At 39.1% G+C, this 26,914-nt stretch overlaps 1 protein-coding gene across 1 annotated transcript in view; it reads right to left on the reverse strand.

The window, feature by feature from the left end:
• Positions 1-26,914, reverse strand: part of LOC149167155 (DNA (cytosine-5)-methyltransferase DRM2-like) — a 224,253-nt gene that overhangs the window by 164,820 nt on the left and 32,519 nt on the right. The window contains exon 4 of the mRNA XM_089430386.1: positions 11,374-11,473. Coding sequence (XP_089286512.1) covers positions 11,374-11,473 — 100 coding nt within the window. The remainder of the gene's footprint in view (positions 1-11,373; positions 11,474-26,914) is intronic.

The following is a 26,914-nucleotide window of genomic DNA, read 5'->3' on the forward strand; positions in this document are numbered from 1 at the left end:
AGACAAGTCCATTTGAAGTTTCCCACCAATAGAAGCACCCAACTTTCTTGATAAAAACATTCCCCATATATTAGGTATGTCTATAACAAAAATGTCCACTAGCACAAGTTGCCCACCAACAAAAGCGCCCACTTTCTTGATAACAACATTCCCCATACATCAAGTTTGTCTATAACAACAATGTCCATTAGCACATATAAGTCTTCATTGATAGCCAAGGCTACTTTGAAATCTTTAATGAGGCCATGGATGGGTATGGATCTAGAATCAAAACCACACACATTCTTATAGGGACGAGTGATGTCCAATCTAAGCTGTTAGATGACCTTTAATGGCATAATGTTTGCAAAAGCCCCTAAATCCATCATACAATTATGAAGGAGGAGATTATTCACAACTAGGGTCACCAAGAATGGATCATGGTTGGGATTGGTCCTAGTAAAATGAATATTTTGCAACATAATAGGTGGATCATCCTCATCAAGCCCTAATGCTTTCTTCACTTGTCTTCCCTGGGATAGGAGTTTCACCATCTCCTTAATGGGAACCTACATGGTCATTTTACCTATAGCAACACCATCATCTATATCTAGCTCATTCTCTTTGTCCTTGGTTTTGTGCTTTGCCTCCCCTTTAGGAGGATCCTTTTTGTTGTTATCCTTCGTAGGAGGGTCCTTCTTTAGGGGTTCCCTCTTGGGATGATCCCTTTCCTTTGATGGTTTCGAACTTGACGAAGCTTCTTTATCATTCTTCCTAGAATATTGTAATCCTTTGAATCTTTCGTTACCTTCCGCACTTGGTATGGGTTCACTTGGTTCCTCTTTAAGATTTACTTCACTAATCTGCGGATGAGCATACATTCCCCATAAAATGATGTTAAAGGCATGAGATTCACTGACTACATTCATCTATTCACTACTTCCTTCTTCCTCACTCTCTTCATCAAAACCCTCACTTTGATATTCTTCGGAGGAAGAATCTTATTATTCCACCGCATTAGTTGGAGCTAAGTTATTGGGGAAACTTTTTTGATTTTTCTTACCTTACCTTCCTCATTATTTCTCTTGACAAAGACCTTGTTTTTGTTCTTGGAAGGAAAAACATTTCTTTGTCCCTTTTCTAGTGTAGTTTACTTATTCATATACAATATACAATATTAACCCCAATAGCCATGTCATTAGACATTTTGTCCATCTTTTTGCATAGAGTGACCACTGCTTCTTCAACTTGGTCTTTGGAATTTTTGGTTTCAACTTTAGCCCTATAGCAATTGAACATCTCAATATGAGTAGCATTAAGATTTTGTTTGATTAGCCATTTCTTGTGCTTCAACTAGAGTTTTAGACTTTTTATCCCTAAGTTGGTATGTTATATGGCCTTGATTCCCTTAAAGTGTTTTTCTAAGATTTGGGCATCAATAGGCTGAAGATGTTCAGGTATGTCCCAAACAAACTTATCAAATTCTAGGATGAAGGATCTAACATCTGTGTTTTCCTTTTTAGTTATTATAAAACCTTTGAATAACTATACCCCTTTCAAAATTAATTTCCCACCTTTTCCTAAAGAGATCTTGTAGTTGAGAAAAACTAATGACACTACCAAAAGGCAAACTAGTATACCAGTCTCTAACATCTCCCTCAAAGGTTAGTGTGAACAACATCATCACAATATCTTCATGCGCAATCTCTTTAGGGCATATGGCCCAAAGGAATTTTTAACATGTCTGTCAGCAATTATATCACCTTTCCCATGGAACTTGGGTAGCCATTCATGGTGCTTATCAGGTAATGTATAGGAAGCATCAGGGAAAGTAACCCATACATTTAAAGGTTTGAATGATGCTATATTCCATCTCCTAGGTAGGGGAGTTTGGTTTTGATTTTGATTTTGGGTTTGATTAGTGTTGGCATTCATTATGTCAGGGAAAAGCTGCCTAGCAATAGGTGTTGTATTCCTTGAAGGAGACTTGTCAAGTTCAGTAGCCTTCTTAGCAACAACTCTAGTTACAGGAGTTATGTTTTTCTCATAATTTCTATAACGAAGCAATTTAGGAGTCGTTAGAAGAGGATCTTAATTGTTGTTGAAACAATCACCTCTTCAATTTTTAACCAAGCGAGGAAGACTTGCTTCCTCCCCGGCAACGAAGCCAAAAATGTTACCACACAATCTAACAGGCCCTAAGGAAGGAAACCTTATAGGACAAGGAGCTAGACCAAGTGATAATGATGGGACAAAGGCCCATTGTCACAACAACCAGTGTCCCCTACTCTTTACAAACTTTCACCGATGGGAGGTGTTTTGGTAGATAGATAATCACCTTTGATTGATGTTCTAGGGTTTATGGTACTAGGTGATAAGATAAATCTCTCAAAGGAAGCTTTGTATAACATTCTAATACTTCCTAAAGGCTCTTTGCTCCCTCTAAGTGACGTAGAAGAAACTTGCACAAGATCTAGGGTTTTGTAAATTATCATGGCTAAAGGCACTCCTGAGATCAAGGCAAGAAGAAGAAAGGGTTTCTTATGACTTATTCCAATGAATACTAAGCTCATACAACCCTCAAAGAAGTCCCCAAGTTAAAGGAATACAAGCTAAGGTTTCCCTTCTAGGGCACACGCAGGGCAAAGATTTCTATTGATGAAAACTCAAGAGATGACCACCAAAATTTGAGGTCATGTAGACAAGACTCTAAACTTGAATTATATGCTCCTAGATTCCATCTTTTCACTCTCTAGAGGATTTCGCTCTATGCCCTAGCCTAGTCATCTAAGAGGAGGGGACTAAAATTTTAAGAGGAGAAATTATGGAGAAAAGAGTGTGATCACCAAATGGCTTGGGCCCGTTCCTTCTCCCTTGGGCTAATGGAGTCCTAGATGCTTTAGATTAGCCAAATTTGTCTTCAAGGAGGTTAAAAGTTGATGCCCTAGCTACCAACCTTCAACAATTACCTACTATTAGAATATGGAGTTTCATGAAGAAAAGCAACATTTCATTTCTAGGAACATTCATTGCATGCCCATGAGTAACATATGCAAGAGCCAACCAAATGGCTTCCAAAAAACTTCTTCAACAAAATTAGGGCACAAGAGCATTTACTTTAGTTGCAACAATTACATACATTAGACATATTTCAAAGAAATATTTCATCAACAAGAGAACTTACAAGATAATCATGCAATATATCCATCCATATTCAAGGAGTAGCTCCAAGACAAGACCAAAGATCAGGTCCAAACATCAAAGTGGATCCAAGATACTCCAAAAGCTACCCAAAGAAGAAGTGCGAATTAGCCAAAGAGGCCAAAAGTCCGAAGTGTGATGATGATCTCTCACAAATGAATCTAATTTCTATTTATATGAGTCTCACTAAGTCGAATTAGCCTAATAGCCCCCAACATATTTTAAAAATGGGCAAGAAACAAGCCTTGGTTAGAAACCAACCAAGTAGCTTTCACAAATTATGAATTAGCCATCCATATGCTAGCCAAATTGATGATATCATGCTAAAGTAGGGCCAATGGAGGGTGGGGTTGAGTCCTCTAGGTGCCAAGATGTGAGAGTGGGAACCATAAAACATGAACTAGGGTATGGCCCCTAATTCTTCATTTAGGTCATTAAGTGGGACCCCGAAGTGGTGTTGGAGCATAAATGTTGGTCTCATGGGTCTCCTGATGATAGATAAGCCTATAACACTCCAATTTGAGGGCTATGACGATGTTTCTTGCCATACCATGTCTCACAAGGGTGAAACAATCCTCCTCTAGGCCTCTGGTCAGCTGCCAAACCATGTGTACAGTGTTAAGTCGACTAAGGGTATTTTGGTCCAAGTGCATCATCTCATGAATAATGTGGGGAAATAAGCAGACTACTAAGGCTGTTGAGGGTGCCCATGATGTTAAATAGTGTTCTGCACATGATACGAGTCCCATGGTTCTCAATGCTTCCCCTAGGGATGTCAATATGATCCTCTGGTGGGATTGGGCCCCAATTAAGTTGCTTACCCATGATGAGGCCACCATCCAATTGCATATAAAGTCCAATGCACATCCTCACTTTTAGGTACAATAATTCATTAGTGCATCTAAGTGAAAAAAACCTGTTATAGAATGGCACCATGAGACTTCATATGGGGTTTCCCTTTTGGATTTGGTGCATAGAACTCGAAGTAGTGTAACCTCCCTAGGTAGGAGTGGCTAATAAACAACCATATTAGGTGTTCCCAGGCCCTAAGCGAAAAGATAGGTCATAGGTACATCCTTCATTTGTTAGGTGTCATGCGAATGATGATGAGACGGGTGAAGACACAAGGGTCTTAAGGTCGAATGCCATGGGTTCAAGGGTGGAAATAATAAGGAAGGCCCACATATTGGGTATATAGATGCAGGAGGGAACAATCGTGGATACATGAGTTACCCCAACCTTTATTTTTCCACCCTTCATTATTTGCCTTTTGCCTTTTGCCTTTTATGATTTTTCTTTGTATCACTGCTTGAGGATCTAGGAAATAAGAGCATGCTGCGAGAGATATATAACAACTATCACCCCCTTAAGGTGGGGCAGTTCATCAACCATGAGAGGTTGGGATGTGCATGGGTTCCTCAATGATGTTTGGGGCACTCAATGGCTCTAGAAACCAGGGTGATGGCCATAATGATAAGGGGTAGGGCTCATATTTGGCTTTTTCCCATGTGTTATACTGAATGTCCTAGCCATATTTTACATTTGATAATATGGCCAGCCTTGAGCCTTGAGCCTTTTGTATGCAATACACTTGATTGGTACCCAATTAACAATTTCATTATCTAAAGAGTGCACGATTTATATAGTACCTTTTTTCTTTTCTTTTTTTTCTTGCTTGTAGCCATGATTATGCTTTTATCTTTCTTTTAGTTGCATGAACCTTTGGGGCAACAGTTCTAGGCCCACCCCGGACATGTGGACAATGGGAGGGGGTGTGCTTGTGCCTTGTGGACCCAATGGTCATGTGGACCTAGAGAGGGAAGATGATGAAATAGGGCTTGTAATGTGCGGAGGGGAGTGAAAAATGTGTAACTGGAATACAGAACCATGCTACAAAAAATCGGAGTTTCCTAAATAATGCTATTCCTAAAACCGTAGACCAATAGAGAAGGTCCCACTGGACTAGGATTGAGGATTAACCCCCCATTTAAGGTAAGGGAACAAAATCCTGGCCAAAACCCTTCCTCAATCCAGGTCACCCAATAATCCATACCCAAAATGCTTAAGACAAACAAGCATAATCACCCGATTGCACAATGAATAACATACCTTCTAGGTTGGACTGCCCACCTTTGAACATATGCTCTCAACAGATGGGCGAGGGGACATATGACTGTTGCGGGGAGTGGAGATCATAATAGCACAAAATATCGGCTACATTGGTGGCTGTTAGGGGCTGCGAGCGGCTGACTAAAGACAAGACTAGGAGAAAAAATTATCCTATGGGGTCACCCACTTTTGGTGGGTAACATGTTCTAAACACTAAAAGGAGGTCAATTTCAGGAGTTTGTATTTCTGGCTATTAAGCAAATAAGGCCGAATCATAACCCCTGAAGAGGCTAGTCATATAGGCCGAATTCCTCAGCATTCCTGGGCAAATTCTAGTGCCAAATCAGAGACTATATTGGAGGCGAAATTTCTTGTAGATTACCAACATTTGGAGGATGAGATTCTTGTGTTTGTTGAGGGCCAATAACAGGGATTGTATTCATCTAGTAGGAGGCCAAGTTACTCATCCAAGGCCATCAAACCTGTTAGTTCGAGGACATTGTATCATTCAATTAATTGTCAGGAAGATCTGTCAGTGTTCTTGCCATTCTTGAGGGCCGAGTTCATTCTATTTGTGGCCAGATTTTTGTAGATCGATTGCTAGTAATGGAGGCTGAAGATTATTCATCATATCAGTTACTATTGGCAGGCCGAATCCATCAGCTTCTGAAGTCTTTTTAGTGTTCTGTAGCAGAATGTTTTGTGAGGTTGAGCTACCTTGTTCTTCAGGAAGAAATCTTCTTGAGAAAACTCCTATTGTCCAAGAGGTTGAGGTATTCTAATGTGGTGTTGAGTACAATTCAGGCTTTGTAAATTCCTCCTAGTGAATTAATAAAGTTTGATTTTTTCCCTTTCATCTGCTTGCTGTGTATAATAATTATCTTCTTTGACATATGTTTGATAAAAAATTATATACCAATTGGTTCACTAACTATTTGCTAAAAGGGCACAAAGAAAATTTTTATTGTTTGAATCAGTGTTGTGAAAATCACGATATTATCGTGCTTTTTTTAAAATGCTGATATTATTGTCCGATTACTACAAAAAAAAAATTCTCAAAAAATCGCAAAATTATCGCGCTAACTTCAAATTATCGCAATTAATTCGTAATAATCGCGATTCGATTTGATATTATTGTGGGGGTGGCAGACAACGGGTATTATAAAGCAAAAAATAGTTTTCTTTTTTCATTTTGAACAGACAACGGCAACGACGTGGATTGGGAGCTGAGGAGGAGAAAAACCCTGGTGGATTGGGAGCTGAGGAGGAGAGAAACCCTGATGGATTGAGAGTTGAGGAGGAGAGGAACCTTGGAAGGCATCTACTAGGGTAGAGGAGGAGGAAGGTTGGAGATTTTAGCATCCCAAGCAAGAGAACTTCGTCTTTGGATCAAATTTCTCCAGCGGTTTCCAGGTATGGGCACCAAATTTGGCCATTTTGTTTTGGTTTTTTTCTTGTTTTTGCTTGGGTTTCTATAACCCATTGTTTATCAAAAAAATTTGAGTGGATTTGATGGTGTTTTTTTCATTTTTATTACATAGAGTGGAGAGAGTTCATTTTGGATTGAGTTGATGTTTTTTTGTTTGTTAAATTGTCAAAAATTCAATGTGTTGTGTCATGTATGTAATTTTTTATTTTATTTTTGTAACTTGCAATTCTTATTGTGCCATAGGTTCAACTTCAAAGTTCAAACTTCATCTTACATTAAAACTCAAGAGTTCAACCAAATTACAAACATGCCAAGAAAATTAGACCCTTTGTGGGAATTTGGTGAACTTAATGGAGGGTTTGATAGAATGAACTTGACTTGCAAGTTGTGTGGGCATCATATGTCAGGGAAGGTTTATAAATTGAAGTATCACCTTGCACAAATCCCTGGATTTGATGTAGGGCCTTGCACAAATACAAATGCGGAAATCATCCGAAGAGCCATGAAATCATTGGAAGAATTAGAGCACGAGAGAGTGGCCAAAGCAGAAATGAAGAAGCAACTAGCAGGGAGGGTGTTAGGCTTAAGTGAACATGGAAGTGGCACTGGTTCTACTTCAGCATCAATATCTACAACCAACCTGGTAGTTGCTTCATCATTTTTTGTTCCTAGAACTATGCTTGGTTCACAACCATTTATCACTTCAATGCTTAAAAAAACTGAGAAAGAACAAGCTGACAAGTTGTTGAGCAAATTTCTCCTTTGGAGTGATATTCCTTTCAGCGTTGCAAGGAATAATCCATTTTTCCAGCCTGTTGTTGATGCTATTGCAACTGTTGGCCCAAGGTACAAAATCCCTTCTTATGATGACTTTAGAGGTCGGATTCTTCAAGATGAAAAGGTTGATTGCACCAAAAGATTGGAGGAGTTTAGGGCATCATGAGAACAAACAGGATGCACTGTGATGTCAGATGGTTGGACCGACCAAAAGGGGAGAACCCTTATAAACTTCTTGGTTAGTTTTTCCAAGGGGACAATGTTTATGAAATCTGTTGATGCATCTTCATATATCAAAGATGCAAAAACTTTATGTGATTTGCTGGATGTGTTTATTTTGGAGGTGGGTGCAAAAAATGTTGTCCAGGTCATAACGAACAATGCTGCAAATTATGTTGTTGCTGACAAGATGCTTATAGAGAGGCATCCTACTTTATTTTGGACACCTTGTGCTGCACATTGTATTGATTTGATGTTGGAGGACATAGGAAAAATTTCCTTTGTCAAAGATATTGTTGACTCATCAAAAAGCATTACAAAATTTATATATAATCATACATCTGTGCATAGCTTGATGAGAAAATTCACCAACAAGGAGTTGGTGCACCCCACCATTACACGATCTGCCACCAGTTTCATATCTCTTCATTCCCTCTTGAATTCTATGTGGGATGTAAAGAAAATGTTTCTTTCAGAGGAGTGATGTGTTTTGACAATAAGCCGCAAACCAGAGGGAGAGGCCATATGCAAATTAGTTTCATACCAGGAAGACTTCTAGGCGGGAGTGCAGGAGGTGTGCACCGTTACTGAATCTTTGGTAAAGGTTCTTCGATTAGTTGATGGTGAGAAGCCCGCAATGGGCTATTTGTATGAGGCCATGGACAAGGCCAAAGAATCCATTCGAGCCTACTATGATGATAAGGGAGATGAGGGGTTTCAGAAACAAATCCTCCTATGGGAAGTGATTTATGAACGATGGAACAACACACTCCCTTGTCCCATTCATGCTGCAGGGATCTACTTGAAGTTGAACCCCACATTTTCTTACCCATGTGGGTTCATATTTGATGTTGAGATCATGGATGAATTCTTAACCCGTGTTCAGAGGATGGTGCGATCTCCAACAGAATGTGCAGAAATCTCCAAAGAAATGGAGATATATAGGATGGAAGGTGGCACATTTGGCTTTGAGATGGTTGTGACTGATAGGAAGACTAAAATGCCAGGTATTTTTTTAGTTTGTTTCAAATTTCATTGTCTCTTCAAGTTCATAACTTCATACTTTGCTTCAACTTTCAATTTTTTTTTTTTTATTTATTTATTTTTATTTATTTTTTTAATGTTTATTTAAAATTTTATTCGTAGTTTTGTTATAGATGCATGGTGGAGAATCTATGGTGTCAGGGTACCCCATCTACAAAAGCTTGCCATTCGAATCCTCAGCCAAACATGTAGCTTCTCAAGATGCGAGCGCAACTGGAGTGTATTTGAAAAAATACACAACAAGAAGCGCAACAGGTCAAACTTAAAACTTAAGATATTGCAAATTTCCAATTAATTTTTTGAATTCATTAAACAATATTTTTTTTATAATTATTATTTTATGATTTTTGTATTGGTTGGAGTTTGAGCGACTTAATGACATATTCTACGTCTACTACAATCTTCGATTGTGGGTGAGGCAACTTGAGAAGATACCTGATATGGAAGCCATCTCATTGGATGGGATTGACACCATTGCTGCATGGAGGGTTGAGGCCGAGAGGCCTTTCATGGAGTCTGCTAATGATTGGTTAGAGCAGGAGGTAGTGGAAGGCGTAGAGGGGGAGGACGAGGAGGAGGAGGTGACACCACGTACCCGGGCTACCCCTGCCACCAGTAGAGGACGTGGTCTACCTCCTTTAGGTCCTACTTCTTTAGGTTCTAGAGCACAGTAGAGTCCACTACCAACTCCACCGACATCTACATCTAGAGGGAAAGGGAAAGCTATTGCATTTTCTCGCAAGAGGGGCAGAGGAAATCAGTAGTATTAGACTTTAGTTATTTGGTTCATTTCATTGTATATGACATTATGACTCATGATATGAGATACATTATTATATTTTTTGTTGATATTTTGAGGCTGAGTTGGGACTCAGGGGTCAGGACTTACTATTCAAGATATGATTCACTGTTATGTGTGATGTAGCACTAGAAATGATATTACACATCTTATATATTAGTTCTTTTATCACATTTATGTGTCAATGTATTTATTGTATGTTGTAGATGCTTTAGATATTAAAAAATTTGAAAAAAAAAAGAATATTTTTGTATTTTACGATTTTTTCCCATTTTTTACTATTTTTTCTCCTCGCCGATTTAATCCCAATAACGATTTTCACAACATTGGTTTGAATAGCATTTCTTGGCTTGGGTACATTAGAGGTTTTCTAGGTCATTTGTCCTAGTAGATCCATCCCAAGACCTTCACATACCTACCTAGGTCATAAACGACCAACATGCGGTCAACTTACTAACCTCCAAGGGGTAATCAACTAAGCCATAAGAGCAAGGACTACCCTGAAATGGGGACTAAGAGAATGGGCAATGATCAGCCACAAGGGTCTAGAGAAACCACCTAGTGGAAACATTTTTACATATATCATCTAAGCATGGTCAAATACAATACATGAGTACAAAATGGTCGCACTTGGCTGATCGTGATACAATGGTACAAGGCATCATGGTGGCAAATTTGATCATGGTACTTTAAGCTCTAACATAGTCAAGATATGTACAAAACATGTTCATATGATGGGTCACATCCAGCAAGAAAATGTGAGGTGCATTGAAGTGAATCTGAGGTGTAACAGGGTTCACTTACAAATAATTTAAAGGGGCAATAAAAAATATATTTACAGTACCAAAATAGTAGTTTTCTACTAGCCAATATTGAGTTCTAACATTCTTACTATTACATTAAATATGTCATGATATAATGATCATTATACTAGTTTCATAATTAATTATTAGTTGTAAATGAAAATGTCTGTTTTCATCCCTTCATAATTTATAAATAAAGGTCTTAGCAGCTGTACAAGGGAACATCTGGGATGTTTTCATACAAAAGATTTGCTTAGAACTTTTCCAAGTGTCCCTGTACTATTTCCATATCAATGTTTCCTTTCCTTAAATTCTCTCCATGTTAGCATCAAGAGAATCCAAGGAGAAATTGCTCATTTTATTAAGATAGAGTAGCTCAAAAGTAGTCAATCATTGTACCACACAGAAGATCATTTCCATACACTACATCCTTGATTAGAGAGATGTCAAAGAAGAGTCTCACTCCAAAGAAGGCCTAGTTTGTTATGCATGGAAAAATGTATCACCTACATGTTCACTCCGATATCAACATCAATTCCACCATGTTCGAAAAAGCAAGACTCGGATTCTTTAGTTTGATCTGACACCTCAAGCATTTGGATGTCACTATACTTCCCACCTCATAATAAATGAAATGGGACTTCCTCTCTTGAAGGCTCTTGGGTTTGGATGAAATTTTGATCTCTGATTTTAAGGGTTTAGAGGCTACCTGCCTAAACCTGATTTTAGACCTTGATTTTATTATTATTTATATTCAACTTAATTCAGGAAATTAGCATATTAAAAGAACAAGGCCTTCAATGGCACCATGGCTTAGTTTTTTGTATGATGTATTCTCTCTTCTATCCCAACAATGGTTTTTGGCCAATAATAGGCATTGACAGAGCCAATATCTATCTATTTATCTGTCTCCTAGGCCGATGTCAAGAAAAGGGATAACATCCATATCCAAAATTTACAAAAAATTCAATTGCAGAATTAACTTGTTTATAATTAACAGGAAACATTCTCACCATTTATGTCAACGGCTGAAGAGACTTCGATTTCAGAATAACCCATTTCCAATAGCTGAGCCTTAATATCATCCACTTGAGAATTGCCTAGTTGACCCTCCTAATACATGTTGAAGAAACAATATATTAAGCATGAATAAAGAAAAATTTATGAGAAAGAAAGAAAATATAATGACCATATTCATTGACGGAAACAAATGGGACTAGAAATTACACAAATGTACATAAGGCATAGGAAATGCTTAAGGCAACTCCAACCTAATGTGTAAGAGCAAGTTATCTTCTTTTTAGGATGTAAGATGATACCAGTCTCTGTACAGTGAAAATTACACTAGCAAGGTAGACAACTTTTATCTTGAGGATGTAAGCATGCTATCTAAATTATTTAGATACAATTGAGGAAATTTAATGAAAAGGTAAGACATTTCATGCACAAGTTGTTTGTGGTCATATATTATTATATTGTACTTAGGAGGTTTTATATTTGAAGTTATTTTGATATTAATAAATACATGATGTAATGAAGTCAAGTTTTTTTCTAAGGAAATCTTGTGAGTAAACCCCTAGGCCCTTCGTTGCACTTCATAGATGGTACCCAATGTAAACCCGTCGATGCTAATTATGGAATCTAACCTGTTAGGGACATTGATTGACACATCTAATAGAGGAAAACAACCCAGGGGATTGATCCATGAGACCTCTTGCATAAACTCAAAGCACTCAACCACTCAGGCCAACCCTTAGCTATAATAAAGTTGTTGTTACTTAATGTTAATTAAATTAGATGTTAGGAAATATGAAACAAACAATCACTCTAATTGAGGCTATGTAAAAGACTCTCATATTGTTTGGGATACACTATCGATTTCAATGACTTTCTTTCTATTGTTGGTCTGAAATTTTTGCTGTTGTGTTTGTAACTATGTGAATTATTAAATTAGATATTAGGGGGCATGACACAAACAACTCCTCTTATTGAGGCTATTTAAATGAATCTCTTTTGGAATATACTATCAATTCAAAAGGTTCTCTCTCTCTATTGCTACTCTACCATTTTTGTGATTTTGTTTGCAATTTCCAATATGGTTTCAGAACCATGGGGTCAAGAGGATGCACCCAAGTGTGGTAGTGAAGAAGTTGAAAAATTGTGATGTCACGTGAAATAAAATGGGGATAGAAAGGTGACACATGCTGGAGGTGAATTTCCAAGTAGAGAATTTGATGTGCAAGCACAAATTTCAAGATAGATGCACTAGAGAATTCGAGAATATGGGTGCACATCATAAGGTATTCTAGAATCTAGACAACAAAATCTGAGTATGCTTCCGAAGGGAACAGATTCCACACAATAAAATATGGGCACGCTTCACAATGTAGCAGATTCCACATAATAAACTTTGTTCCCTTTTCACAAGGTGGAAAATTTTACACATAAATATCTAGGTGTAAATCCCACGGCCACAAGTTGCACATAACAAAATCTGGGCATGATTCCCAAGGTAGTAGACTCCATACAACAGAATTTGAGCATGATTTTCGAGGCACAAATTGCTAACAAGTGTAGATCCTGTTACACTTTATACTAGCACGGTTACATATATATCTATTGCAGCATTTTTCACACCATTGTAAGCCCAAGGTCACAAATTAAAGCCTTATAACAACCATGTGAGGCCTTGTATTAGGTGTCCTAGACCTTGTTTTTGGTCGGACCATTCCTAGTCCCCTTGAGTTCATTTCTCGCTCCTTTCGTCTTGGATAGGATTCGAGGGCCTTGGATGGGATTACTTGAGGACTCATGGTTTTAGAGAATCCTGCTTTTGTAGGGGTGATCACCAGTGTAGGGGTCAGTCTAGCCCATGGAGGGTGCACCTATGTCTTACCACATGGTTATGAGTCTTATGTAGGGGTGATCACCGATGTAGGGGTCAATCCAACCCTTGTTGGGTGCACCTATGTCTTACCACTGTGAAATTTCCATGAATGCACCAACTGGAGTTTAATCTTCTAATTATTAGAAGTTTATTTGTTTATGACAAATAACAATTAAATCACTGATGCATTCTTCGCAATAAAAATGTTGCGGAATTATAAAATAGGAACTAAGAAATAGATGCACACAATAAAAATGACACCAATATTTTTGGACTAAACATCCTCTAAAAAAACCCCAAAGAGAAAACCGATGCAGTAGATGAGGGTTTATTTTTATTATGCAACAATTTGAGAATTTTACAACGGGATGCCCAACTAGCTATCCTTCGGCAATCATAAATCACAACTAGCAAAATACTCTGGAGATCCCAAATCTGATTTGCAAATCAACTTGGCCTACTCTGGCCTGCTCGCACCCCACACTGGCAACTCGCACTGCTGCCTGGAATAAGCAATGCAGTCTCTAAGCAACACGCACAACCTTGGATCTGCCTCCAACTAGGCTATCTAGCCACCCTCTGCCTGTGGAAGTGACTCGATTTGCATCCTGGACGTTGCCCTGTCTTCCAACAACTGAATCAACCCTCTTCCAAACAACTCGCACTAGGGTTTCTGGCTATTCACACTGCTTGTGCGATCTCTTCTACAGATGTATTCGACCTCCCTTTTCTTGCCACTTGGACACTGGAAAATCACTAGGAATCTCTATAGAATCCTGCTCCCAAATTATCTGTTGCTTCCTCTCTCTGATACTCTTCCCTCAGCTTGAATTGCGCCCTTGCTAAAGACTGCAAACTGTGTAGCTCGATTTGCGTCTCACAACTTGATCACACTGATGCTATCTCCAAGAATTTCAACTTGCTCTTATATTCTATCGTTGAATCTTCAACAACCACAATTTAATGTCTATCGACGACTAAGATCAATTAGACTTCATAAATAGGAGTCTCTAGAGCAATCTTGAATATCCTTAATTAATTATCTTTAATTTACCGCTTTTCATAAGTTAGACTTAGGAAATATTTTAATTATGCAAATTAATTTAATTAAGGTGTTTCCCAAGCTTATCTCGTGAAACCTTTTTTGGGTTCTCGACATCTAGTGTTCCTTCGCCTCGTAGCATCATCTGAGACTAGAACACTTGTCTGATGCTACACAAAATAACAACCACATGGTCATGAGTCTTATTGAATTTGTAAGTGGCCTTGGCTTTGGTGCAATGTATTTTAGATATTTATCAACATGGTAGTGTCATCATTATCAACATTTCATGCTTACTGTTATCCACCACCGGTGGGTGACCCCTATAAGAGAAAATTTGCTCCTGGATTTATCTTCAACCGACAACCAACAACCCCTTGTAGCTACCTAATAGCTTGATGTGCTACTATTCTCTGTCACCTGAGCTAGCTATTGTGTACCCTCGCTCATCTGTCATGATCGTATGTTTGAAGGTGGGCCTTCCAACCCCAAAGGTATGGTTTTTCATTATGTAATTGGGTATTTATGCTTGCTTTTCTTGGGCACATTTGGACATGGATTAGTGGGGGGATTCGGCTAAAAGAACAGGCTTTGACCGTGTTGTCACCCAAACTGTACATGCAAGATACGACAATGCTCAGGGCGGGGGCTGTCACTCTATTCCCCGCCCTCTCCATTTTAGCCGACTCCCTACAACAAGCTATGGGGGGTAATCCCTGTGAAATTTGAAGATGTAAGACTTATTAGAAACCAACAAGTCCAGGAGACACAACTAAATGGCCTAGCAACTTGGTTGGATTAGCATGTTAAATGATTTCATTAGATTATTATGGAAAACTAGTGCCTTAAATGGAGTCAATTACTTGCTTAAGACAAATTAATTACCAAGTCACCGGATGAACAATTGTTGCTTAAGGATGCTTCACTATCCTAAATGAGATGCAAATCCTACAATCTAGGTGAGATGTAGAATCTTGGTTTATTTTAAGTTATATGCCTATTCTAAGTGTATCTCGTAAATGTTTTGAAGCTAGTCTCTAGAGTAGGTTGTGAGAGAGAAACCAGGGGAAAACAAGCTGAGGCTTGGTTAACAATACCTCCCTTGGGGTTCTAACCACCCGATGCCTCCGGTGTTGTAGAGACTATGGTTTTGACGACTGCAAGGTCACCGTGTTAACTACTAAAAAGGTGCTAGACTCCTCAAGCTAGATGAGAAAGGTGGGCCTATCTCTCTATCGACCAAGCTTATGCTTGGAAGTTAATTAATTAATGCAAGAGGCTATCCCTAAGATGCAAATGCAAGATTTGAGTGCTCTTAAGGTGAGATTATTTGGTTACTTAAGTACCCAATTACAATGATCTTCAATTATAAACAATGAAATACTTAAACAATAAACAATCTCAACCACAAGAGAAAGTGCTCAAATTAAATGGTGCCAGAAAATGTTGCCGGTAATATTATTAGACAATTAGCTCAAGAGATAAACAAGATGAGATCAATGCTACTTAAGACAATTAATAATCACCAATATGCCAATTAGATACACAATTATATCTCTTATTGCAATTAGAATTAAACTTGATTATGAAATCCACAAGAGATATCCAATTTAACAATGAGCAATAAATCCACTTATCCAATGACAATAATGGTAATGAGAAATTAAGAGTATTAATCCACAATGTTACTTAGAGAAAATCTCATCAACAATTACCAATCCAATTAGAGCACTTATGTGTGTGAATGCAAGAGTGAAACTAGATGCCAATGACTGAAATTAAGCCCAAATCACTTCAACCATGAATGATTATGAGTTACAAAAATTTATTAGCCAATTTTAGAGACTTATATATGATTTGTTATATGATTTGTTACCACCAAGGTTACTTGGGAGCTGGAGCGGGGAGCGACATTTTCAAAAGCTCCTGGTTCTGGAGCGAATTTTTATATATATATATATATATATATATATATATATATTATATTTTGATGCATATATGTCAACAAAAGCATGTAGAATGATGAATTAGATATAAAAAGCATAGAAACATATATTGAACCATATAATATCAATCATCTAGAAGTTATAATCTTCATCAACCACATCCACAAGTTAGTAGCATACAACATATTTAGTCTCACGATTCATCAATTATAAAGTTTCAAGCTTCAAAATTCAATATATAATATTTATCATCATTGATCACCAAAGTTGTACTTGTAAGTTAAGTGTAACTATTACAACAAAGAATATCTAACATGAAATGAAATGAAACAACTTTCAACTTTCACGAAGCATATATTCATAATTCATTACCAATGAGTTATAATTGCCAACTTCAAACTTCAAAATTAAATTGTCATATATTGTTTACAAAAAATATCATAATAAATATGAAAGAGTCAACAATAACACAGTTATAAAAACTACTAGAAACTAAAAAAGACAAGTAAATCTATTATCAGTTGCTAATGCTTGGGCCTCTTTCCACGAGAAATGTCTAATTTCTGAGTAGGTCGTGATGGTCTTTTAGAAGTCTCCTCCCACATAGTAGCACTACCAGACCCAGAAGGCACATGCCCTCCACGTGAAGATGTAGATGGAGGTGGCGGCAACAAAGGAACAATAGTTGGAACTTGAGCACTAGCACTACTACTGGATGGTGGGGGTGGCGTGGTTGTTGTTGCTTCATCATCATCTCTCAAAAGTTCTGCTTCCAATTGCCATTGTCCAAATTATCGCCCTTTGGGTTGTTGTCCCAAATTTTATATGCTAGATCCTCATAAGCGCGATCACAATAATGACTCATCAATCTCAAGTTGTAGTGCACATAAACCAAGCTTTCTACCTGATTTTCATTGAATCTGTTTCTTCTCACATTATGGATGAAGTTGTAAGTGCTCCAATACCTCTCTGCAGAAGAAGTTTTTACAACCTGTGAGAGAACTTTTTTTAGCCAATTTTGGCAAAAGTCCCATGCCGTCATATGCTTCCCACCATGTGAGAGTATCAAATCTGTCTCTATCTTCCATTGCATGCAAAGAACCAAATGAACTAGTGCAATTGAAGTATCTACCTAATTCAAGACGCAGATTAGCACACTCCTCCTTGTCAGGGACCAACTTGTCTAATGCTTCCATATATCCTTTAGATACCTCTGGATCTGTATGGAGTTTGATCCTAACCCCACCCCCAGGTGCAGGTTGGCCCAACCTAGATGGAGAGTAGTATTTTGGCATAAGGATTACGCCAAGGCATGTAGTGGAACATTAAGTTTATTCCACCCTCCACACACACACAATTGTGAATCATTGTATACAAGTTGGGATCATTTTTCTAAACAATATATTTTATTTGCCCCAACATGCTATCCATCTGCTCATACACCTCCCCAATCACTGGTTTATCTGTATCTGCAAAACGAAACATGCTATAAATGGGCTTGGTGAATTGCAAAACTTCCCTCACACATTCCCAAAATAGACCATCAAAAGCAGTCTCCTCCACCTGTTCAAAACCTTTCTTGTCAACTGCGTTTTGAAACATAGAACCAATATGCAACAATAGATTTTGTGTCGTAGAATAAGTAGTCAAATGTATTATTGATAAAAATATGAATGGTGATTACAATTCTTCGTGGCGGTGTGCCTATATAGGCATTGACTGGCCATGAAGATAGAAGGTCACATCTTTTGACCAATGTCCCTTCATAATTAATGGGACATTAATTAATTTAATTAATTAATTATTATTATTAATATTTATTATTTAATGTTTATTTATTATTTGATGTTTATTAATATTAATCATTTAATGTTTATTTTTTATTTGATGTTTATGAATATTAATTATTATTATTAATGTTTATGAATATTAATTATTATTATTAATATTTATAATTTAATGTTTATTTATTATTTGATGTTTATGAATATTTTATTCATAACATTGCCACCCCCTTTTCAAATGCTTTGTCCTCAAAGCACAACCAAAAGGGTTTCCTCTAGTTGAACATTGTTGATATGGAATGGCATCCTTTCGTTGACTGGTGCAATCGTCACGAGTAATTTTGGGAGTGTTAATGCCATTTAATTTATAATGTCGTCCTTGCCAGTTAAACTCCATGAATTGTTCTTTCAGGTTTGTAGTATAGCTTCCTAGTTGTATTAACCATTCTGCACTTAGAACTACGTCCATTTCTGTTAAGTTATGGTATGTTCTATGCTTATAACAGTTTACTTCTTTTTCTTATTATATTCCGCCGATTAGCAATCACATGTACATAAAGTAAAGTGCAGATAGAACATTAAACGATCGACAGAAAACAAGCCAAGACAAGAGACACAAGATGTGGCAGCTAGCCAGGGACAAACCCCACAATGTGTGGGGAAACCCTTTGATTAAATCTTCTTTTATCTTCAATAATTCAACAGAGAGAAATAGTACAATAAATCTGATTCATATCAGCAGTAGCAAACCCTAGATCAGTAGCATTAGCATTAGCGGCTTCATTATCAAACTAGGGCAGACCATATCTCACAAACCGACAGTTGGATTGACTTCATTCCACCACCAAAAGTTTCGGCTTTCAAAGGAGGTTCAGATGAACCTACAGTGCAGTTCCAAAGAGGAGATCTTCTAGGCCACGCAAGTCAATCTTTACTTCTGCAGTTGCAGCTTCAGTTTCAGCAGTTTCCGGCTTCAAACTAGGGCAGTCGATATCTTACAAACCGTTCGTTGGATTAACTTCATTCCACCACCAAAAGTTGTGGCTTTCAAAGGAAGTTCAGATGAACCTACAGTGCAGTTCCAAAGAGGAGATCTTCTAGGCCACGCAAGTCAATATTTACTTCTGCAGTTGCATCTTCAGTTTCAGCAGTTTCCGGCTTCAAACTAGGGCAGTCGATATCTTGCAAACCGTTCGTTGGATTGACTTCATTCCACCACCAAAAGTTGCGGCTTTCAAAGGAGGTTCAGATGAACCTACAACGCAGTTTCAAAGAGGAGATCTTCTAAGCCACGCAAGTCAATCTTTACTTCTGCAGTTGCAGCTTCAAATTCAACAACTTCCGGCTTCACATGTGAGAGAGAGAGAGACCCATTTCAGCGCAGTAGAGAAGAGACTCATATCTGCGCAGTAGAGAGAGAGAGAAGTGATGAGATGAGTGAATCCAAATGAGGAAAAGTCCTCTTATATTTATACACAACGTTGGTGGGTGAATAGATGCGACTGTTGGGCTTCTGAGCCTACATGAGTTGTAGGTCGGCTTGATAATAATTCCATAATCAAAATAAATTCATATCTCCATGAATACTTATCGGAATTGGATGATCTTTATATCAATCCTACATCTCTCAACGAGAGGAATCTAATAAAAATATTATTAGCCATGAATAAGATGACCCACATGAAGTTTTGCCCTGGTTGCCAATTTTAACACCCTCTCAACCGTGGAGAACTTCATCTGCAATCTGTCTATCGGTCGCTACTATTCATCCATCAAATGCACTGCCTTGTACAGCCTGGCCCTTGCCCTGCTCTGCTCTATTTTGCCTGTTCCGCTTTGTCTTGTTCTGCCCTACACTGATCTGTACTGTTTTGTTCTGTTCTGCTCTGCTCTTGCATTGTTCTGTTCTACTCTGCTTTTGTCCGAATTATGAAGAAGAAGAAATGATCGAGGATGTATCATACTGACTCAAAGCCAATCTCAGAGTATGTACCACTGGTCCCAGACCAGTCTCAACCAACCCAAAGTCAGCGTCATAATGAGTACAACTCCAATGGTCCCAGACCAATATCATCCTCCACTGACTCAAAGTCAGTCTCAGAGTATGTACCACTGATCCCAGACCAGTCTCAACTGACCCGAAGTCAACGTCATAGTATGGTACAACTCCTACCACTGGTCCCAGACCAGTATCATTGATCCCAGATCAATGGAGGTCATCCTAGCGTAGGGAGTACGGTAGTTACAACGATGCGTCCATCAGTACTACTATGGTCCCTAACTTCATTTCCCTGCTCATTGATCAGATGAGAGGTACTTCCCATGAGTCCCAGACTGCATGGGTAGGATGCCTCGACAGGAGAACTAATCAATCCTGTCCTCACAGGAGAACACATCAATCCTGCTACAATTGCCATGGAGAACACATCAATCCAGGCCTCACAAGAGAACACATCAATCCTACTACAATTGCCATGGAGAACACATCAATCCAGGCCGCCATGGAGAACACATCAATCCAGGCCTCACAGGAGAACACATCAATCCTACTACAATCGCCATGGAGAACACATCAATCCAGGCCTCACAGGAGAACTAATCATCCTGCTACATAGGAGAGCGAATCATCCGGTTCCACAAGAGAGCGAATCATCTTGTCCCACAAGAGAGCGAATCATCTTGTTCCAGTGTGCACCACCAGGGGAGGGTGAGTCACCCTGTGGTCGTATGTTTCTCCAGTAATAACCGCAAGCCCTCAGAGCTCCCAGAGCTCAATGTATGCAACATGCAGGACCCTTGTACAAGGGTTTCTTACCGACTCCAAGTCGTTAGGGAAAATCACAGATTAGATCTTTCCTCGGGGCTTTGACAAGGTGTATCAACCTGTACGTCATCTTAATGTGATGGAGCTTCCTTGCTCATCAACTTACCATATCCCAGATGATGTCTATTTGCTAGAGCAATTGACGAATACGGGATTCCTCAATAATCGAATCCCACCTCTGGTTGTTACAAAGAATCACAGTGGTATCCAATGTAAATCCAAACAGCTCACTGAAGAGCTTTCGCAACCAGACTGCCTCACACGAGGTTATGCTAGCAACAATATATCCTGCTTCGGCGGTGCTCAAAGCTACCGACTTCTGCTTCCTGCTCATCCAGGATATCGAAGAAGATCCCAAGGTGAAACAGTACCCGGAAGTGCTCTTACGGTCCACCACACTGCCTGCCCAATCAACATCAGTATATCCAAGTAGTCTCACATCTCTGACAGTGTATCTTAGTTCATGAGAGATTGTGTCCTGAAGACATCTCAGAAGATTCTTGGCATCAATCCAGTGAGGCCCAACCAAATATGAGCTTACAATGCTAACTGCAAAACATATGTTCGGACGGAGGTTCACCAAGAACATCAATGCGAATGAGTTTTTGAAACTTAGAGGCATTTCCCAAGTCTGGTCCGACATCACTACCATATAACTTCTAAAAGTTAAGATCCTCGAGGTAGTCACAGGCTTGCAGTCCATCATACCGAATCTTTCCAATATATTTACCACATATTTTCCTTGAGATAGGAAAATTTCCCTTGGCTTCTGCCACACTTCAAGTCCTTGTTCCTTCATTTCAAATTCAAAAGCCATCTCCCTCTAACATTTGTGAATGAGAGGGTTTGCACCTGTTAGAAATAGGTCATCCACATACAACACCAGTATGAGAGGCTTGTCATCTTCAACCTTAAAGTAAAGGTTAGGATCAACTTCACTCCTAGTGAATCCCAGCTTCATCAAGTAGCTATCGATCCTCTCATACCATGCTCGAGGTGCTTGCTTCAGCCCATAGAGAGCCTTCTTCAACCTGCATACATGAGATTTTCAATCATAAATCTCAAATCCTTTAGGTTGCTCCACATAGACCTCTTCTTTGATAGAACCATGCAAGAACTCAGTCTTAACATCCATCTGATGTAGGTTCCATCCTTGTGAAGCCACATGGGCTAAGATCAAGCGCATGGTCGTATATCTGGCAACAGGTGCAAATATCATAGTCTATACCTCCCTTCTGGGATAAACCACGAGCAACAAAATGAACCTTATACTTTTCCATACTTCTATTTGCTGCATGCTTTATCTTGTAAAGCCATTTTGAAGTAACAATTGTCTTGTCCAGGGTCTGGGAACTACTTCCCAGACATCATTCTCCATAATAGACTCATATTCTATGGTCATAGCATCCTTCCATAGTTAATGCTTGATGACATCTGAGAATGATGAAGGCTCATTTTGTATGATCATGCTCATGATGGTCAGGTATCCCTAATACCTGTTAAGTTTCTTACTTTGACGAAAGGTTCCTCAGGGTGCAGCATGTCCTTCAGCATCATCAAGTATCCCCCTAAGCCATGAAGGCCTCTTCTTAGAAGAGGAAGGCTCATGTGGATGAGAATCAATCAGATCCATGGGTTCTTCTACATCAGGCATTGATTCATCATCCTTTTCTTTCAGTTCCCTAGTGTCGGCTTCTTGAGAGCTCCTCAAAGTCGGAAGATTGTTCACCTTGCGGTGAACTTTTCTTCAAGAGTCTTGGAACCCAATGCTTGATGAGGGCATCGATTTTGTACATATACGACGGTGATTGTAGTTTCAACCCATAGAAACTTCAGAAGTCTTTGATCATGTAGCATGGCCCGGACAACTTCCATCATCGTGCGGTTCTTCCCACCACACCATTTTGCTCAGGAGTATGTGGTGTAGTAGTCTCCCTCTTAATGCCAACCTCAGGTATGCCTGAGTGAACCAATTGTAATATATCAAATGTCTTGCTTTGGCTTGAGGGGAATGGTCCCCTTTTGAGCTTTCCTTCGGCACATCTTGGACATACACCTTCTTTCTCTACTTAGAATTTGGGCATCCCTGTCACCATTTGTCTTGCACCGAGTATAGCTTTATAATGAAGGGGGGAAACCTCTAATGCCAAAGTTCGAATTGAAGAGATGTGTCATAAGACATGACACCTAGCAGACTTCCATCGACCTGATATAATGAATCAACACTAAACCCAAGAGTAAAGGAATCTTTAACATTATTTTTCCACATACGTACCTTGCCATCGCTGAAGGTTACCTTGTAGCCTGTCTTCCGTTGCCGAGATGGAAGGTTCTTTTTTAGGTCAGGTGCATTTAATATATCCTAAAATTTCTAACCTTCTTGAATGCTTGTCCTCTTCCTTGATTCCCAACTCTCCTCTTACCTTTGTTGTTGAAGTTGTCATTCCTTTGATTGCCATAAGAGGGATTTTGATCATTGTCCCGGTGTGAGTCCTTTCTATCAGGGCACTCCCTTGCATAGTGACCTGCTTTATCGCAGATGTAACATCATCCTTTTCTTCCACCCTTAGGTCCAGCCTTTCCTTTTGATTTAGACCCAGAATTATTTCTTTTCTTAGCATGAGAAGAAAAAGCAGCAGGAGGACCTTTAGGCAGGGGCAATTCCTGCTCTTCTGCCCTTGTTTGTTCTTGAATGCATCTAGCCATTAATTCCTCGAAACTAGGAATTACATTATTGTTCAGAAGAGTAGTCCTGAACACATACCATTCAGATGGTAATCCTCCGAGAGTTGTGAGTGCCATTTCTCTGTCAGTAATGGTTTCCCCAGTAGATAGGAGATCGTTCTTGATCTCGGTGATTCTTAAGAAGTATGCTTGCATACTTTCATCTTTACCCTTCTTGATTTCCCTCAACTTATTTCTAAGAAACAAAACTTGATTTGCATTATTAACTTTAAATAAACTCACCAGTCTGTCGTAGATTTCCTTGGAGGTGTCTAGATCAAAGATGTAGGCCACCAAGCGCTTGTCGATAGAGTCCCGGATGATCTTCTTTGTTTTGAATTCTCCATTTTTCCATTTGTTCCAGGCAGCAGCAAATGCATTTGATGAAGGCTCAACAATATTGCCTCTTACATGGTCCAACACTCCTTGATCTTCAAGGGTTAGATCGATAGACATCTTCCATCCGTGATAGTCAGCTTTCTCACGGAGCTTGTCTTCGGCAGGAAAGAGTGTTGAGGACCCCATAGTTCTTTTAGGATAGCCTTGCCAATCTTCTCTTCAATGATTGCTCTTGCTCTTGCTCGGGCTTTGTCTTCACCTCAGCTCTGATACCATGTTAAGTTATGGTATGTTCTATGCTTATAATAGTTTACTTCTTTTTCTTATTATATTCCACCGATTAGAAATCACATGTACATAAAGTAAAGTGCAGATAGAACATTAAACGATCGACAGAAAACAAGCCAAGACAAGAGACACAAGATGTGGCGGCTAGCCAGGGAAAAACCCCACAATGTGTGGGGAAACCCTTTGATCAAATTTTCTTTTATCTTCAATAATTCAGCAGAGAGAAATAGTACAATAAATCTAATTCATATCAGCAGTAGCAAACCCTAGATCAGTAGCATCAGCATTAGCGGCTTCATTATCAAACTAGGGCAGACCATATCTCACAAACCGACAGTCGGATTGACTTCATTCCACCACCAAAAGTTTCGACTTTCAAAGGAGGTTCAGATGAACCTACAGTGAAGTTCCAAAGAGGAGATCTTCTAGGCCACGCAAGTCAATCTTTACTTCTGCAGTTGCAGCTTCAGTTTCAGCAGTTTCCGGCTTCAAACTAGGGCAGTCGATATCTTGCAAACCGTTCGTCGGATTGACTTCATTCCACCACCAAAAGTTGTGGCTTTCAAAGGAGGTTCAGATGAACCTACAGTGCAGTTCCAAAGAGGAGATCTTCTAGGCCACGCAAGTCAATCTTTACTTCTGCAGTTGCAGCTTCAGTTTCAGCAGTTTCCAGCTTCAAACTAGGGCAGTCGATATCTTGCAAACCATTCGTCGGATTGACTTCATTCCACCACCAAAAGTTGCGGCTTTCAAAGGAGGTTCAGATGAACCTACAACGCAGTTCCAAAGAGGAGATCTTCTAGGCCACGCAAGTCAATCTTTACTAGTGCAGTTGCAGCTTCAAATTCAACAGCTTCCGGCTTCACATGTGTGAGAGAGAGAGACCCATTTCAGCGCAGTAGAGAAGAGACTCATATCTGCGCAGTAGAGAGAGAGAGATGTGATGAGATGAGTGAGTCCAAATGAGGAAAAGTCCTCTTATATTTATACACAACGTTGGTGGGTGAATAGATGCGATTGTTGGGCTTCTGAGCCTACATGAGTTGTAGGTCGGCTTGATAATAATTCCATAATCAAAATAAATTCATATCTCCATGAATACTTATCGGAGTTGGATGATCTTTATATCAATCCTACACCTCTCGACGAGAGGAATCTAATAAAAATATTATTAGCCATGAATAAGATGACCCACATGAAGTTTTGCCCTGGTTGCCAATTTTAACAATTTTTTTGAGTGGTAGGGCAAATAGATCCGTTTGTAGCTCCAGTTCTTGTATTTGGATTGAAGCCTTGTGACATTTGTAGGAATTTACAGGGTAAATTCCTCAGGCAGAACACCAAAGGACACCACTCACAAACAGATCACAGATCAATACACCAATATTCTTGACGTGGTTAAAACCCTCAAAGAGGGAAACAGTCCACGGCCTGAGCCAACGCGACCACTTCAGGCAATTTATTAATAAAAGAAATAAAATTTACATAAGCTTCTCTCATGAATGGTTACCCTACAAATTACCCTCCATGCTCTTTAAATAGAGATCATGGACCAATCGGGTGTTAAGCCACGGATCAAGTGTTGGTAATACCGAGGAGAGAATGAACCATCGAATCACTTCATGTCTAGAACATATCGTGACCGTCGGATTATAAGTTACAAATGTACATAGTAAAAAAACACACTTTACCTAACTCTACACTAGACCAAGTTATACTTAACTATTTCCTATGTGTCGAAATATCCTAACATCCCCCCTTAAGAACAACTTGGGATAGGATTGAAGGATGTACAAATATGACACAATAGGATAAGGAAGGAGGCATTAGAGCCTATCCCCCCTTAGTGACAACTTCCTAAACTCCAACCATAAATCGAAGTTTAGTAAACTTCGCCTCTGTGAGACCCTTTGTAAAGATGTCTGCAACTTGATCATCAGTTAAACAATATTGCACTTCAAGAACATGGTCATGAATGAGCTTTCTAATGAAGTGCATGTGTAGTTCAATGTGTTTGCTATGCTGATAATGGACTGGATCTTTGCATAGTTGAATTGCACTTTGATTATCACACCAAAGTGTAGTCGGATGCTACTGTTGATAGCCAAACTCTGACAAGGATTTGACGAAGGCACAAGGCTTCCTTACTAGCTTCTACGGCGCCATGATACTCTACTTCTGCTGAAGAAAGAGAAATGGCACTTTGTTTCTTACAAGCCCATGTAATAGGTCCAAAACCAAGAGTGAACACATAACCTGCAGTAGACTTCCAATCATCAAGGTCACCAGCCCAATCAGAATCAATGAAACCAACCAATAGAGGAAATGCTTCTGCACTGTAATGAATCCCAAATTGAACTGTACCTCAAACATAACGAAGTATTCTTTTAGCTTCTTTCCAATGACTTTCATGTGGGTTTTGCATATACAGAGCAATAAGGCCAACATCAAAGGAAAGGTCAGGACGAGTATGGGTCAGATACAAAACATTTCCAACAAGCTGACAGTATAAGGTAGCATCAACTTCAGGGAAAGCACAAGTGATTGAAAGTTTGGCGCCAGACTGAGAGGGAGAAGGGGCTGGCTTACATTCTTCCATGTGAAAGTGGCGTAGAAGATCACAGGCATACTTGGACTGGGAAAGGGAAATACCTTCCTTGGTTTGCAAGACTTGAAGACCAAAAAAATAATGCAAGTGTCCTAAGTCTGTCATTTTAAAT

Source organism: Pinus tabuliformis, chromosome 5_1, assembly GCF_031772625.1.
Source record: "Pinus tabuliformis cultivar Carrire ecotype Pingquan chromosome 5_1, CPIR1, whole genome shotgun sequence".
In the NCBI taxonomy this organism is placed as follows: Eukaryota; Viridiplantae; Streptophyta; class Pinopsida; order Pinales; family Pinaceae; genus Pinus; species Pinus tabuliformis.